We start from the raw sequence: 19,016 nt of genomic DNA on the forward strand, positions 1-19,016 counted from the left end.
ACACCATACAATGTTATTGGTGACTCCTGTAGGACTACACCATACAATGTTATTGGTGACTGTAGGACTACACCATACAATGTTATTGGTGACTCCTGTAGGACTACACCATACAATGTTATTGGTGACTCCTGTAGGACTACACCATACAATGTTATTGGTGACTGTAGGACTACACCATACAATGTTATTGGTGACTGTAGGACTACACCATACAATGTTATTGGTGACTCCTGTAGGACTACACCATACAATGTTATTGGTGTCTCCTGTAGGACTACACCATACAATGTTATTGGTGTCTCCTGTAGGACTACACCATACAATGTTATTGGTGACTGTAGGACTACACCATACAATGTTATTGGTGACTCCTGTAGGACTACACCATACAATGTTATTGGTGACTCCTGTAGGACTACACCATACAATGCAATCAGTGGCTTTAGGATCAATAACCTTGTATGAAAAGGTATTAAATACACCTGTCCAAAATGTAATTTAATGGCCCATCCATAACAAAACGTGACATAGTAATTGGCTGACAATATTAGTGGGAGGGGCCTATGTAAGCCACTGTGGCAACCACACTTTGCAATTTTTCAAAATTGCGACTTTTCTAGTTATTATTATTATTATTATTGTTATTATTAATAATAATATTCACATTATTATTAATACTAATATTAGTATCATTATTATTATTATTATAATAATACGGTACAATCCTCACCATTTTTCTTTGCATACTGTATTGTGAACGGACCATTTCACCTAGTAAAAGTCCGGAATTCAAAATGTATTTGAGTAAAAGCACAAAAGTATTGACATCAAAATGTACTTAAAGTACCAAAAGTAAAAGTGCTCAGTATGCAGAATGTCCCGTTTTTAAAAAATTATAAAAAAATCTTTTGGAAGAAATGCAGATCTACAAGCTCACAAGATGCGACACATTGTGAGCTTGTAGACCTGTTACTTTCCAGGATTCAAAGCATCAAACGTACTGTAGCAGATCTACAAGCTCAAAACGGAGCTGCGTTTTGAGCTTGTAGATCTGCTACTTATGATGCTTTTTTCAAACACCAAAAAACCAAAAACAAAGTTAGAACATGGAGAGCAACGACATTCAAATTCAATGCCGTATAGGGCAGTATTATGCGTGTCTTAAGTACCAGGTCTTATTACTTAACTTAAGACCTGGAGGCGTGATTAAGTTAAGTCATAAGACCTGGTACTTATGACACGCATAATACTGCCCATAGTCTGTTATCTTGCAGAAGGAAAGAAACCTTGCTTTCCGTGGCCATAATTCAAAAATAACAATCTAAAAATCTAAAATAATCTAAAATATGGAGATAAGAGGTTTCTGCCTGGCCAACAGCGACAATAATCCTCTAATAATCATAATAATAATAATAATAATAATAATAATAATAATAATAGATAATAATCCTCTAACAAAATAACTGTCCAAGGGTGCACCGGTATGATACTAAATGTGTACTTATCTTATATTATTTGATGTGATTTCCAGAGATCGTGCGGGCCATGACGTTCGTCATCAACCAGGGCATGGCCATGTACTGGGGCACGTCGCGCTGGAGCGCCATGGAGATCATGGTGAGTGGCAGACGTCAATCAACACCATCATCATCATCATTCACAACAGTATTGGGTTTGGGGGCGACAAAATGTGCCAAAAAGTTCCAAGCCGACCCTCTTAATAGCAATTTTCTACGCGGCCCCGGCGCGTAATAACGAGCACCCGTGTGTGTTGTGCACACGGCGAAAGTTACGAACCTGCATGACAAAAAACGCAGCGCTCTCGTCGGGGTGTGGGGGGGTGGGGGTGGGGCAACCAAATGGTCAGCTATACGTTCCTGGCAGTGTTGTCTTTGGCAGCAAATTTCTAATTTTAGTTTTAGTCATAGTCTCTTGAATGGTTTTCATTTAGTTTCAGTCACATTTTAGTCACCTGGAATGCTTTAGTGTTAGTCTAGTTTTAGTCGACTAAGTATAAGATTTTAGTCGACTACATCTACAGTCGATTTAGTCAACTAAAATGCATTAGAATGTGTTTTGCCGTCGTAATGGCTAATGGCTTTTTACACTTGCTGAAAATAGCAAGTGTAAAAAATAGCAAGTGTACAAGCTCACAATGTGTCGCAGCGCGACGCATTGTGAGCTTGTAGATCTGCTATTTTCAGCATGCAACCAAGTGTAAAATGACTTTACTGGATCTCTTGTCCACTAGTCCCTTCCTAGTGTACAAGACAAACAATTTAGTCTAGTCTTTATTTGTTGACAAAATCGACAGTATATCTAGCCATAGTTTTAGTCATCATGGCTTAGTTTTTATTACATTTTTATGTAGTTTTTGTCAGTGAAAAAAGGTAGTCGACGGACATTTTTCGTCATAGTATTAGTCGACGAAAACAACACTGGTTCCTGGTGACAGTCACAGAACCGATGCGGTGCCAGACGTCGTCACGACCTTGACCTTGACCCCCACGCAACCAGCCATGATGTTGTGTCACTGCCCTTAATCAACGATAACGGCACAACAACGAACGGACAGTATATCAGATAGCGATGGATGATGGTGAGGTGACACACACATCCCATCCCGTTATCTGTTTATGTTTATTGAAGGATCCCCATTAGAGACACATGACTGAGCCTCTAGTCTTCCTGGGGTCCATCTCAATGTCAAAGAGGTGTTGACACATGGTGGTAAAGGAGGCACGCCTGACAATGATAGTCAGGTCACAGCCGGCCCGGTGCACAGATTGTGCTGAAATAGAAATGCAATGCAGACACACCGAATGTGAACGTACAAGCAATTTGATTATACTATGCCAACATACAAATGACAAAAATGCAGATTTAGCAGTGGCACTAGAGGACACGTGGCAGATAACTCTTCATTGAGGTTTGTTCCTTACCGATGTCCTCTTTGACAATGGCGGAGAAGAGGATGGTGTTGACTCAAATGGAAGTATGAATAAATATAGTTGTCTTCTCCCAAAAAACATAATGTTTAGGACACAGTATAAATCAAGTTTAAGAACGGTATATATAGAATACCTTAAAGGGTAAGACCACTTTTTTAGAGGTTTGGGTTGTTTTCTTACCTTATTATGGGCAAACTATTCCATTCCATGAGTTATTTCGCTCCGTTGTGTTGTTTATTAGCAATTTAAGAAATAAAAAATAGGGTCCATTGACTTCCATTGTAACGGATTAACAGCTCTCAAAGTCACTATTTTATTTTTAATAATAAATGTCAACTTTGTCTTGTTTTGACTAATTTGTGTAGAAAGAAGATCCGGTAGGTATGCCTACGCCGACCGAATCACTGTACACCACTGTACACCACTTCCTTATTGGAAATGACGGGGATGTAAACACATGGATTTGATCTCGTCCGCTTGTCACTAAAAACATACACAATGGACGTGTTTGAGGGAGACACTTTAGAAGACACTTTAGAAGAAGTGTGTAAAGTGTCTGTGTCTGGGACTGCTCATATGCGAGGCTGCAGCTGGATGCATCTCAAACAGCGTGGCGACTTCTGTTTACAAACGAAACCTCGCAAGACGACCCGCGAGAGTTGGGAACGCCGTAGCACTGCTTCAGTCTATCCCCGACTAAAATAGTAACTTTATAAATCTATCTTAAAAGACGAAAATAAAACCGCATGAGTTTTCCTGGTGTCATAAACTGTCAGAATCAGCTTTTGTTGCGTTGGTTCATGTGCTAAAAGACTGACTTTGAGAGCTGTTTCCCCGTTACAATGGAAGTCAATGAGCGACTTTTTTTATTTCTCAAATTTCTAATAAACAACACAACGGAGCGAAATAACTCATGGAATGGACTAGTTTGCCCATAATAAGGTAAGGAAACAACCCAAACCTCTAAAAAAGTGGTCTTACCCTTTAAGAATCAAGTTCTAATATATCATCTCTGCCGGGGTGGAAGCCTTATCCAAAACTGTTACTTTTCAGCATTCGAATTTTTTAAAAGTAGCGAAGGTAGCAGATGTTCTATACTTTTGATGTTTCTGTGTGCCGTACAGTAGTACGATCAAGTAGGGCAGGGGTGGGCAACTTTGACGACGGAGAGGGCCACTATATTTCCACACTCACTCCCTAGGGCCATATATTACTGTCGTCGCAAAAATAGCCGATCTACAAGCTCAAAACGCGTCGCGCTGCGACGCGTTTTGAGCTTGTAGATCGGCTATTTTTGCTATATTCGAATTGAAACCTTTTTTTTTTGCTATTTTTTAATTGAAATCCTGAAAATTAACATTTTTATGTCATTTCAAATGCCTTTAATTATACTTGTGTTGAAGCATTGAGCGACTAATTTAGACTGAAGTAATTCAAGCGGGTCATGTTTGCATGTTGTGGAATTGTAAACAGCTGAAACCAATATTATCAACCTGAGGGCCACATTAAGTGAAGGTGGGGGCCGCATGTGGCCCCCGGGCCGCCAGTTGCCCACCCCTGAAGTAGGGCATTAATTTACGGGCGGGAAAAAAAGAAACACACACAAAGTTAAAATATGGAGATAAGAATTGTCTTCTCCTCCCATCTCCTCCGAAAATATAACATTCAGGACACGGTATAACTCAAGTATAAGTACCGACCGTATATAACAAAGCATAACTCAAAGCATAACTCCTAGTTGTCTTTGAAGAATCCCGTGAAGCCGTACTATAATATTGATGCATGTGTAAGACGAGCCCCATGCAGCGAGCCAGATTATCCCATTCTGGACGGGAACCCCTTTTGGTGTTTTAAGCATTACGTTACACTTGAGCTATTGAAAAATAGCAGATCTACAAGCAGATCTACAAGTGCCGCGCTACGAGAGTGTAGATCTGCTATTTTTGAAAAAATCGTTAAAATGTGGCGCAAATCTTTGAATATATATTCTTTCAGAGCGAACGTTTTTAACTAAAATCTTTGCTTCTGGGGAGGTCCCTGGAACTACATATTTTCAGATGGGAGTCGGCGGCCAATTACATATATATTTTTGGGGGTCCTTGACATGAAAATGTTTGAAAAATGTCAGGATTTAGAAGGCATTTTGTAGAATCGCCCTCAGGTCTCAACGGGTTATGTTGGCTTGGTGGACACGGTTGTAACGTGGAAGAGGCCGTTGCAGCAGGCTGCTAGGCAGCGAGCCAGTTGGCGCTGCGCTGCGCTGCCCGCGCCCCGCCGGCTCACACAAAGTGTCATTACTGTCTCGCTGCGTTGACACCAAGCTGATGGATGGAGTAGGAATGCCCCGAGAGCTACGAGGCTGTGAGAGCCACGGGCTTGTTTTATTACCATATATTGTACGCTATATATATATACACTACAGGTCCTATAGTGAGTTCTTCAACGCGGAATCCAGCGAAAATGAGGAAACGCAACCACGCGTCGCTTCGATTCACGCCTCGTTGCGAGCTTGCAGATTTTATTTTCACTATATTTATTATGAAAAGGACAAAGACAAATAAGAGGTCCCGGACGCACACGGACTGTCAGACACTTGACACAAATTGTTGCTTTTTATTTGGTCTACGTCGTATTGTCTGTCCTGATGGCAAGTGTTTTTTATTATATGCTCTATTGACCTACGCACCTGTCACCAGCCTTTTGAGGTGCGCATTGGCCTTTTGCTATTCACTATACTTATTAAAGGGATAGTTCAGATTTTTTGAACTTAAGTTGTATGAAATACTTGCCATTAATATAGTGGTTGCAACTGTATTAATTGATTGCCCGAGTCCTGTGGTGGGAGTTCTGCTCTGGTTTTGGTCAATATTAAGTAGTTCCGGTCATTTTGTGGGGGGCACTGGGGTCCACGCAGTAAAAGTAAATGAATCCACAAAACGAACGTAATTTGTATTGTTGACCTATTTCTAAAATATTAGCGCGACTTTCGTTCAACTTTGACCCCTCTATCACATGGAACTATTTTTTGGGCGTAGTGATATGGACACAAAAAACATAGTTCTGTGTGATAGAGGGGTAAAAAAAGAACGGAAGTTGCACTAATATTTTAGAAATAGGTCAACAATACAAATGACGTTAGTTTTGTGGATTCATTTACTTTTACTGCGTGGACCCCAGTGCCCCCCACAAAATGACCGGAACTACTTAATATTGACCAAAACCAGAGCAGAACTCCCACCACAGGACTCAGGCAATCAATTAATACAGTTGCAACCACTATATTAATGGCAAGTATTTCATACAACTTAAGTTCAAAAAATCTGAACTATCCTTTTAAACATTTTGTTTGCTAATTTAGGGAATTCCTCTGATTATTATTATTTTTGTATTCATGAAATCCTTTTTGGGAAAATGTTTGAATTTGTTGTTTTCAACTCGTGGAAACTGCAGTGTGATTTTTTTTTGTGGAAATCTTTAGAAAACCGGAAGCTAAAATATGAATTAATGTACAACATTTAGAAAAAAACAAAAACAAAGGGGTCACGAGTCACGGCCATGAAAACGTTAGAGAACTCCTGCACTATAGGCTTTAGTTTAATTCTCCTTTCTCTCTACAATGTACAACAGTAACAACAACAACAACAACAGGTCATAAATAATCCGACCCAAATGGAAAGCACTGTTTGCAAAAGAACATTAATCCATTTAGACCTGAAGACGATTCTACAAATGTCTCCTGACAGTTTTCTGAAAAACCTTATGTTTCTATGTCAGTGGTTCTCAAACTTGTTCATGTCAAGCCTCAAGGAGCCCCACCATTATCTGTATTTGGCTGCCGACCCCCATCTGATTTGAGTTAAAAACATTTGCTCTGAAATAATATATATTCAAAGATTTGCTCCACATTATCACGATTTTTTTCAAAAATAGCAGACCTACAAGCTCGTAGCGCGGCACTCGGTGCCGCGCTACGAGCTTGTAGATCTGCTATTTTTCAATAGCTAAAGTATAACGTCATGCTTCAAACACCAACAGGTGTTCCCGTCCAGACCGGATTAAGGCTCATCATCAATCACAGCAGTGCGGATATGCTCACATCATCATGATGCTTTTAGTTATCATTATCGCTATTATCGTTATTGAGATCATTCCGAGTGTGGGGAGCGGCCTTTAAGAGTCTCTTTACATCGCGGCAGGATAAAGTGCTTTGAACCGCTTGACAGTGCCATCGTGTATAGCTCAGTTGGTTCTCAAACGTTTTCATGTCAAGGACCCCCAAAATTGACACTAATTAGCCCCGCGGACCCCCCCATTTGAAGAGATATGCCAAGGACCCCCACCAGAGAAGATTTGTATGGCTCTAGCAGTGATGTTCAACCATTTTCATTTCAAGGACCCCCAGTTTGATCTGAAATAGGCTAGGAAACTAGAATAAGAACAAAACATCCTTCCTCTAAATGGTAAATGGTGCATTTATATAGCGCCTTTATCCAATGTGCTTTACAGAGATTGTGCATTACATTCACCCATTCACACACACATTCATACACCGATGGCAGCGGAAACCATGCAAGGCACCAACTAGCGCATCGGGAGCAATTAGGGGTTCAGTGTCTTGCTCAAGGACACTTTGACAGTAACTCTGGGGGAGCCCGGGTTCGAACTGGCAACCTTACGGTTACCATCCAGGCACTCTACCCACGAACCACCGCCGCCTCTAGTTAGTGAGAGTCTAGCCCTAGAACGGCTATTGTTGTTTCATACAGTTAATACAGTATTTCATATACAGAGCCATAGAACACCCAGGTTAATTTCTGTTCGGGTTCAAAATGGGCGGCCTAAATGTGATAAATGCTCCGTTTGTACTCACCCATTAAATAATTCAAAACGTGTATTTAGTCAATTATCTCCACTTTTTCACGAGATGCACACGGACGTCTTTCTCTCCGGGCGAGGGGGCCCGGAATGATCGATGGACTGATTTTACGAATACGTCCTGTATACCGCAGACGTCATCACCAATTTAACCAGGGAAACACAAAAGTTTGGGTCACACATTTGGCAGGTGGTGTGATTAAATACCCAGCACCTATCGCAAGGCACCTGCCAACTGTGTGACCCAAACGTTTGTGTTTCCCTGGTCAATTGGTGATGACGTGTGCATCTCGTGAAAAAGTGGAGATATTTGACTAAATGCACGTTTTGTGCCAGAACTTTCACATGGATATAAAACTAGAGGACCATATTTCACTCCACGTCTTTGGAATTATTTAATGGGTGAGTACAAACAGAGCATTTATCACATTACATACATTACAATACTTGTATTGTTACTATGTAACAACAGAGCCATTCTAGGGCTAGTGATAGTCCACACATGTGCGTCCAATTTAACAAACAAAGTCTGCAGTTTATACATTACAACATTAAGCAATCCACAACAAGCACATCACACAACCAAAGGAACACAATAAAGAATATGTACCGTGTGCGCCTTTGAACCATGTGCAGACGACTTATAATCGTCTCTCTCTGATCGTTCCCAAACAATACAACTTCTCTCCAGGAAGTCGGTTCAACCTCTGACCTTTACCGACAGGTGACACTCTGATCATGTGACTCCCTTCCAAAGGCTGCATTTTTTTTACCTTGTGATATAACCTTTTAACATATTTATTGTCGTTTTTTTAAATTCTATTTATTCATAATTAAATCAACCTTTTTATCCAAGTATGATCATAAATGTTGAACAAGCAAAACCATATTTAATATTATTTTATGTTTATAACTGAAACCACTGTCTCTGTTCTGGGACAGTTTCATTATATATATATATATATATATATATATATATATATATATAATTTGCTTGTTCAACATTTATGATCATACTTGGATAAAAAGGTTGATTTCATTATGAATAAATAGAATTAAAAAAACGACTATATACATATATATATATATATATATATATATATATTCTTTTTTTTTTAATCATCATTTTTCGACCGTGTTCGAGATCATGGATTTCCCAATGCCACGCCAGACTTTCCGGTCCTTCATATATTCATATTCATATCAGGAATAGCTGGATATGTCATCCTATTTTCCCTGTTCTTTCTTTCCATCTCTGCTATACTCTTCTTCTTCTTGGGAACCCACACACAATTGGGAGCTTGTTGTACGAAACTCAAGTTCATAATACACACTATGGGCATACGCGGGAGAAGAATACCCTTCTCCACGGTGCACACCTCATGGTGCTTTGTTGTCACATTTAAATACAGACACACAAAAAAAGAGGCAAAGGCATGAAAAAAAAAACATTAAAAAGAAGTAGAGAGAGAGAGAGAGAGAGAGCAGACGACATTGGTAAAGTGCTGATGCATTCAAACTAAGTGCAATATGGATACAGTATACTATTCATCTCAAGATGCAAGGCTGTGGCGTGACACAAGGAAAGCTGAAGTTGTTGAAGTTACACAGAATACCGCCAAGGTGACATTCGGAGACTCTTAACCGTCTGCCTGCCGCCATTCATTAATCCCTCGATTGCGTATTGCCAAGGTTTTATCGCGCGTAACACTTACTTTGAAGATCCAAATATCCGTAATCGCATTGTTCCTGTGAAAAGCTGCTGTGTGTGGTATCATGACCGGTTGTTGTTGTCTCGCTCGGCGGTGGAAAAAGCTGACCGCGAGTATCACAGCGCCTGCTACAGGCCGTTGAAAACGCTTGTCTGGGACAAAGCGTCCTCTGCAATGTCGCTTCTGTGAGATAAAGCCGTCTGAAACCAGAGCCGGCAATGTAAGTGGATGCGCACGCATTTTCAAAATGGCCGCGCCCATTGTGTCAGAAGCATAACAAAGCTAACTGACGGTAGATTTCGATACGATCGTATTAAAACATGCATTAATTAATACATCGCTGTTAAAACGGCTTTTCCGTTTGTGGCAGGCCACAAGATTCTACGTTTTAAAATTCCTATGTTCCCGGCAGGCCTCGTGTTAAGCTCTCCCTCCTCGAAGTCGTCTGAAGGAAGATCTAAGACTTCTCAGACTGTCACAGACTCGTGGAGGTGCCTTTGCTGCAAACATCAGTTACTTATGAACGTCAGAAAGGCAGGATCCCTATTCCACTCTGCCGGGGAAAGTTCACCTACATCTACAAACTTGCAGATCAGCTATTTTTCTTTAGCGTTCCAAGTATGAAGCCAACTCAGGTCCTGTTCACTAAGTCTAGATAGAGAAGGGGTTCACACATTTTTCAGGCCGTCCCCCTGCAGCCCCCCACCCCAAAGTAATATTTGAAGTGGGCATGGGGACCCCCCCCCCCCACCCTGACAAGCACTTGAATTATAGGGGTTGAGACGTTACATTTAGTTTGAGTCGGTTTAACAGATAAATATTGTGAAAATCGAGCTTGTAGATTGACTATTTTCAAAAGTCTATATCCCGTATTATATTATTTGACACTCTGGCCATATTATGTTTGATCAGTTTCAATAGTATAGTTTGTTGATTACTTTTGATGCAGTAATGGTCTTTTTTTCCCCATCTTCTTTTTTGAGGTATTAAAAATGTCTTAAAAGTCCTCAAAATGACACTTTCCTGTCAATCATGTGGGGGACCCCCCCTGGTGGTAGCCAACCCCCAGTTTTGGGAGCCACTGGTCTATAGATTTGAGGGTTGTATAACAAGTGGTGCTGTGTGTGTCTGTGTGTGTCCACCAGGAGGCGTACTCTGTGGCCCGGCAGTTCAACCTCATCCCGCCTGTGTGTGAGCAGGCGGAGTACCACTACTTCCAGAGGGACAAGGTGGAGGTGCAGCTGCCCGAGCTCTACCACAAGATAGGTCAGTTCTATACTGTTATTTAGAGCTCTACCACAAGATAGGTCAGTTCTATACTGTTATTTAGAGCTCTACCACAAGATAGGTCAGTTCTATACTGTTATTTAGAGCTCTACCACAAGATAGGTCAGTTCTATACTGTTATCTGGAGCTCTACCACAAGATAGGTCAGTTCTATACTGTTATTTAGAGCTCTACCACAAGATAGGTCAGTTCTATACTGTTATCTAGAGCTCTACCACAAGATAGGTCAGTTCTATACTGTTATTTAGAGCTCTACCACAAGATAGGTCAGTTCTATACTGTTATCTAGAGCTCTACCACAAGATAGGTCAGTTCTATACTGTTATCTAGAGCTCTACCACAAGATAGGTCAGTTCTATACTGTTATTTAGAGCTCTACCACAAGATAGGTCAGTTCTATACTGTTATCTAGAGCTCTACCACAAGATAGGTCAGTTCTATACTGTTATCTAGAGCTCTACCACAAGATAGGTCAGTTCTATACTGTTATCTAGAGCTCTACCACAAGATAGGTCAGTTCTATACTGTTATCTAGAGCTCTACCACAAGATAGGTCAGTTCTATACTGTTATCTAGAGCTCTACCACAAGATAGGTCAGTTCTATACTGTTATCTAGAGCTCTACCACAAGATAGGTCAGTTCTATACTGTTATCTAGAGCTCTACCACAAGATAGGTCAGTTCTATACTGTTATTTAGAGCTCTACCACAAGATAGGTCAGTTCTATACTGTTATCTAGAGCTCTACCACAAGATAGGTCAGTTCTATACTGTTATCTAGAGCTCTACCACAAGATAGGTCAGTTCTATACTGTTATTTAGAGCTCTACCACAAGATAGGTCAGTTCTATACTGTTATCTAGAGCTCTACCACAAGATAGGTCAGTTCTATACTGTTATTTAGAGCTCTACCACAAGATAGGTCAGTTCTATACTGTTATTTAGAGCTCTACCACACGATAGGTCAGTTCTATACTGTTATCTAGAGCTCTACCACACGATAGGTCAGTTCTATACTGTTATCTAGAGCTCTACCACACGATAGGTCAGTTCTATACTGTTATCTAGAGCTCTACCACAAGATAGGTCAGTTCTATACTGTTATTTAGAGCTCTACCACACGATAGGTCAGTTATATACTGTTATCTAGAGCTCTACCACACGATAGGTCAGTTCTATACTGTTATTTAGAGCTCTACCACAAGATAGGTCAGTTCTATACTGTTATCTAGAGCTCTACCACAAGATAGGTCAGTTCTATACTGTTATTTAGAGCTCTACCACAAGATAGGTCAGTTCTATACTGTTATCTAGAGCTCTACCACAAGATAGGTCAGTTCTATACTGTTATCTAGAGCTCTACCACAAGATAGGTCAGTTCTATACTGTTATTTAGAGCTCTACCACAAGATAGGTCAGTTCTATACTGTTATCTAGAGCTCTACCACAAGATAGGTCAGTTCTATACTGTTATCTAGAGCTCTACCACACGATAGGTCAGTTCTATACTGTTATCTAGAGCTCTACCACACGATAGGTCAGTTCTATACTGTTATCTAGAGCTCTACCACACGATAGGTCAGTTCTATACTGTTATCTAGAGCTCTACCACACGATAGGTCAGTTCTATACTGTTATTTAGAGCTCTACCACAAGATAGGTCAGTTCTATACTGTTATCTAGAGCTCTACCACAAGATAGGTCAGTTCTATACTGTTATCTAGAGCTCTACCACAAGATAGGTCAGTTCTATACTGTTATCTAGAGCTCTACCACAAGATAGGTCAGTTCTATACTGTTATCTAGAGCTCTACCACAAGATAGGTCAGTTCTATACTGTTATCTAGAGCTCTACCACAAGATAGGTCAGTTCTATACTGTTATCTAGAGCTCTACCACAAGATAGGTCAGTTCTATACTGTTATCTAGAGCTCTACCACACGATAGGTCAGTTCTATACTGTTATCTAGAGCTCTACCACACGATAGGTCAGTTCTATACTGTTATCTAGAGCTCTACCACACGATAGGTCAGTTCTATACCGTTATCTAGAGCTCTACCACACGATAGGTCAGTTCTATACTGTTATCTAGAGCTCTACCACAAGATAGGTCAGTTCTATACTGTTATTTAGAGCTCTACCACACGATAGGTCAGTTCTATACTGTTATCTAGAGCTCTACCACAAGATAGGTGAGTTCTGTACTGTTATTTAGAGCTCTACCACACGATAGGTCAGTTCTATACTGTTATTTAGAGCTCTACCACAAGATAGGTCAGTTCTATACTGTTATTTAGAGCTCTACCACAAGATAGGTCAGTTCTATACTGTTATTTAGAGCTCTACCACAAGATAGGTCAGTTCTATACTGTTATCTAGAGCTCTACCACAAGATAGGTCAGTTCTATACTGTTATCTAGAGCTCTACCACAAGATAGGTCAGTTCTATACTGTTATTTAGAGCTCTACCACAAGATAGGTCAGTTCTATACTGTTATTTAGAGCTCTACCACAAGATAGGTCAGTTCTATACTGTTATCTAGAGCTCTACCACAAGATAGGTCAGTTCTATACTGTTATTTAGAGCTCTACCACACGATAGGTCAGTTCTATACTGTTATTTAGAGCTCTACCACACGATAGGTCAGTTCTATACTGTTATTTAGAGCTCTACCACAAGATAGGTCAGTTCTATACTGTTATCTAGAGCTCTACCACAAGATAGGTCAGTTCTATACTGTTATCTAGAGCTCTACCACAAGATAGGTCAGTTCTATACTGTTATTTAGAGCTCTACCACACGATAGGTCAGTTCTATACTGTTATCTAGAGCTCTACCACAAGATAGGTCAGTTCTATACTGTTATCTAGAGCTCTACCACAAGATAGGTCAGTTCTATACTGTTATCTAGAGCTCTACCACAAGATAGGTCAGTTCTATACTGTTATCTAGAGCTCTACCACAAGATAGGTCAGTTCTATACTGTTATTTAGAGCTCTACCACACGATAGGTCAGTTCTATACTGTTATCTAGAGCTCTACCACAAGATAGGTCAGTTCTATACTGTTATCTAGAGCTCTACCACACGATAGGTCAGTTCTATACTGTTATCTAGAGCTCTACCACAAGATAGGTCAGTTCTATACTGTTATTTAGAGCTCTACCACAAGATAGGTCAGTTCTATACTGTTATTTAGAGCTCTACCACAAGATAGGTCAGTTCTATACTGTTATCTAGAGCTCTACCACACGATAGGTCAGTTCTATACTGTTATTTAGAGCTCTACCACACGATAGGTCAGTTCTATACTGTTATCTAGAGCTCTACCACAAGATAGGTCAGTTCTATACTGTTATCTAGAGCTCTACCACACGATAGGTCAGTTCTATACTGTTATTTAGAGCTCTACCACAAGATAGGTCAGTTCTATACTGTTATCTAGAGCTCTACCACAAGATAGGTCAGTTCTATACTGTTATCTAGAGCTCTACCACACGATAGGTCAGTTCTATACTGTTATCTAGAGCTCTACCACAAGATAGGTCAGTTCTATACTGTTATCTAGAGCTCTACCACACGATAGGTCAGTTCTATACTGTTATCTAGAGCTCTACCACAAGATAGGTCAGTTCTATACTGTTATCTAGAGCTCTACCACAAGATAGGTCAGTTCTATACTGTTATTTAGAGCTCTACCACAAGATAGGTCAGTTCTATACTGTTATTTAGAGCTCTACCACAAGATAGGTCAGTTCTATACTGTTATCTAGAGCTCTACCACAAGATAGGTCAGTTCTATACTGTTATCTAGAGCTCTACCACACGATAGGTCAGTTCTATACTGTTATTTAGAGCTCTACCACACGATAGGTCAGTTCTATACTGTTATCTAGAGCTCTACCACAAGATAGGTCAGTTCTATACTGTTATCTGGAGCTCTACCACACGATAGGTCAGTTCTATACTGTTATCTGGAGCTCTACCACACGATAGGTCAGTTCTATACTGTTATCTAGAGCTCTACCACAAGATAGGTCAGTTCTATACTGTTATCTAGAGCTCTACCACAAGATAGGTCAGTTCTATACTGTTATCTAGAGCTCTACCACAAGATAGGTCAGTTCTATACTGTTATCTAGAGCTCTACCACAAGATAGGTCAGTTCTATACTGTTATCTAGAGCTCTACCACAAGATAGGTCAGTTCTATACTGTTATCTAGAGCTCTACCACAAGATAGGTCAGTTCTATACTGTTATCTAGAGCTCTACCACAAGATAGGTCAGTTCTATACTGTTATCTAGAGCTCTACCACAAGATAGGTCAGTTCTATACTGTTATCTAGAGCTCTACCACAAGATAGGTCAGTTCTATACTGTTATCTAGAGCTCTACCACAAGATAGGTCAGTTCTATACTGTTATCTAGAGCTCTACCACAAGATAGGTCAGTTCTATACTGTTATCTAGAGCTCTACCACAAGATAGGTCAGTTCTATACTGTTATCTAGAGCTCTACCACACGATAGGTCAGTTCTATACTGTTATCTAGAGCTCTACCACAAGATAGGTCAGTTCTATACTGTTATCTAGAGCTCTACCACAAGATAGGTCAGTTCTATACTGTTATTTAGAGCTCTAACACAAGATAGGTCAGTTCTATAATGTTATTTAGAGCTCTACCACAAGATAGGTCAGTTCTACACTGTTATTTAGAGCTCTACCACAAGATAGGTCAGTTCTATACTGTTATCTAGAGCTCTACCACACGATAGGTCAGTTCTATACTGTTATCTAGAGCTCTACCACAAGATAGGTCAGTTCTATACTGTTATCTAGAGCTCTACCACAAGATAGGTCAGTTCTACTGTTGTATAGAGCTCTACGACAAGATAGGTCAGCCTTTATGTTATCAGCGGCTGACTGTGGCCCATCTGAGCAGGATAAAAAAAAAAGCTCCTAGCTACTCAAGCCTTTATTGACTAACGAATGCTTCGACACACGGTCTCCTTCAGAACGAGAACAGTCTGTTCTGAGCTGTTGAGATGCTCAGTTATGCGCACGCACGCACGCACGCACGCACGCACGCACGGCGCGCACACACAGCTTCAACAACAACAACAGCAGCAATATTTGAAGGGTATTATTAGTACCGTTTCAGGGACACACTGTTATGTCTGAGGTGTGAAAACAAGGAATGTTCTTCCTTCTCTATTCAGCAGCAGCTGTATTTATTTACTATCATTATTATATAGGTTTTAGTTCATCTTATTTAGATGTGGACCTCCCAACACCCGGCGCAGAATGTGTCCGTTTGTTTTGTTGTTTTGCTCCAGAGAAAAACAGGTGGTTTTAACGTTCCTTTTCCTATGCAAATGAATATTATTGTTTGCGGTGTTTCCAACCACAGTGGCTTACAGTACCATTTACAACTTAGGCATTTAGCAGACACTTTTAATCCATAGCGATTTACAGTGAGCATGGTAATCACGATGTAATACATCAAATTAATAGAAATAGTAACCTAGGATCATATAGTTAAACTAATGACCTATCATCAGGGGGTGGCGGTGGCTCAGGGGTAGAGTGGCCGGATGGCAACCGCAAGGTTCCCAGTTCGAACCCGGGCTCCCACAGAGTTAGTGTCGAAGTGTCCTTGAGCAACACACTGAACCCCTAATTGCTCCTGATGTGCTGGTTGGTGCCTTGCATGGTGTGTGAATGTTTGAATGTATATGCACAATCTATGTAAAGTGCCTTGGATAAAGGCACTGTAAGAGCCATTATGACCTAATGTTTTGCTGATTGACAGTGTCACTGCAGCTTGGTCAGTGTCTGGGCCAGCCCAGGTATTTAACCAGGCTGCTAATCAGGCACAGGTGTTGCCAGTGGCAGACGGCAGAGGCTAACAGTTTTCTACTGTGTTCAGGAGGGCTGGTCCCCTGTGTTTGTTACTGTTTCTTTCTTATTATTTTATCTGTATGTTGTATAGGAAAATGACTGCAGAGAATAAAGCATGTTTTGGAGATCAGTTTGTACTGGCACACGTAAGAACTTCCACCTGGCCGTCGGCAACCAGTAGTGCCATTAAGTATAGGACTTTAGGCAATACAGGCACCATTTACCATTCATCATCAGTCTAAACAGTATAATATATAAAAATGTACATTGAAACTACACAGGTCAACAAATGAACCTGGCAACTTTCTATATAACATGCCATCTAAATTACATTACCTGTCACAATTATTAAATAATGCTATTTTTGCATAGGCTAATCGTCAATCGTTTCCAAGTTGAAAAATGTCCATACATTTTTTGACTGAGAGGCTGCCATCGTGCAAATTCCAGCTTTTCACCAGCTTTTTCAAAATGAGTTAATAGCACAGGCAGACTCTTCACATACTAGAGCATGTCTGAAATAAGTGTCAGAGCTGAAATCGACACGTAAATATGAAATAAATGCTTAAACATGTAGCTATTGTAATGTTAGAGACCACAGAAGTGAACCTTTCAAGCCTGTTTTCTCAACTCGCTGTTTTCTGCAAGACATTACTCTATAAGCCATATCTCCAAAACTGGTGGGTCAAACTGAACAACCAATATGTCAATTTGAAGCTATGATTCCCTGCTTTCATATGACAGTCCCTCTGTCAAATTTGGTCACAACGATTTCCGTTATTTTGTAATTTTTTTGAATTTTTTGTTTTAATTATAATTAAATGTCAGTGATTTCTTTTGTATTTTTAAGGTATTCCAAACTTATTTTCTAAATTTTTGGGGGTCCTTGACATGAAAATGTTTGAGAACCACTGACACATAGAAACACACGATTTAGAAGACATTTTGTAGAAAACGTTCCCAGGTCAAAATGGGCTATTGGGCAGCTACTCGTGAACAACATACTGTATTTCCCCCCTCTTATCGCTCGAGGGGGGGGGGGGGGGGGGGGGTGGGGGGGCTTCTGTCAGTAAACCGCGGCCTGTGACTGTCATGCGTGATGAAACGTCAAGCAGGGGGGCAGCTGCTCTCCACTCACACACACAGTGAGTCAGTCAGCGCAGCGTGGAAGTGACAGGCCTAGCATCGATCATTAATCCATTCAGGCCTGACGTCGACATTTAAAAAAAAAAAAATCTAAATCATGACAATTTTCGGAAAGATTTGAGGCACATTTTAACGATTTTTCAAAAATAGCAGACCTACAAGTTCATAGCGCGCCACTCGGTGGCGCGCTATGAGCTTGTAGATCTGCTATTTTTCAATAGCTAAACTATAACATAATGCTTAAAACACCAAAAGGGGTTCCCGCCCAAAATGGGTTAATCCAAGCAGAAAGAACGAGTCGACATTGATATAAAACAAGATGGAGTTCAAGATAAGGTCATGCGTGCGAGTGTTACAGTGCATACACACACACGTACGTATACAGTATGTATACTGTACTGTACTGTATGTATTAGTGATGGGAGATTAATCGGCGTGCACATCGGTATCGGTCGGTTTGAGTTTTTTTTTTTTATTCATTGGCATCGGTTCGATTAATCAATCAGAAATATTCCGGTCCATCGGTCCGATTAATCGGTCTGTCTTTACAGATAAACAAGCCCACAGTTACAGCATGAACAGATCTACAAGCTCACAATATTAAATATAAGAAGGTATTTAAGTTAAATCTGACTTGCCTAAGCTTGCAGTGCAGATACCATGTATTTTTCAGAATGGACAAAATTATTATATTTTTTCAATACAGAAATAGATATCGACATCGGTAATATCGGTTATCGGCCATAACAGCAATTAATTATATTGGATATCGATATCGGCCAAAATGTATCATCGGCACATGTATTAGGGGCGTAGCGATATATTTTAACAGCGATACGATACGTATCACTATACTGTACATGGTTGACGATGCGATACATGGGCCATATTGGTTCATTATGGTGATACGATACGATATGATACGATTAAATTATTTGAAAACGGTACAGTAACTATTTAGCAAATACATTAAATGTGTGTGAAACATGTGGATAAGGCAGGTTGTTTTAAGGGAAAGATTTATTATTATGGATATAAATAACTAAACACAGTGATTCTCTGGACATTGTATTTGAACACATTATGGACAAACCCACACCTTGACATGAACAGAATACACACATTTATTGATAGACCGAG

At 40.2% G+C, this 19,016-nt stretch overlaps 1 protein-coding gene across 1 annotated transcript in view; it reads left to right on the top strand.

Annotated features, from left to right (window-relative positions):
- The window catches only part of LOC306927453 (voltage-gated potassium channel subunit beta-2-like), a gene marked incomplete at both ends in the record, with an annotated part of 159,434 nt that overhangs the window by 118,086 nt on the left and 22,332 nt on the right, over positions 1-19,016 (top strand). Inside the window, 2 exon segments of the mRNA XM_079507204.1 lie at positions 1,535-1,620; positions 10,687-10,807. Of these exon segments, the coding sequence (XP_079363330.1) occupies positions 1,535-1,620; positions 10,687-10,807 (207 nt within the window).

This window comes from Electrona antarctica, assembly GCF_951216825.1.
Source record: "Electrona antarctica genome assembly, chromosome: 8".
NCBI classification, from domain to species: domain Eukaryota; kingdom Metazoa; phylum Chordata; class Actinopteri; order Myctophiformes; family Myctophidae; genus Electrona; species Electrona antarctica.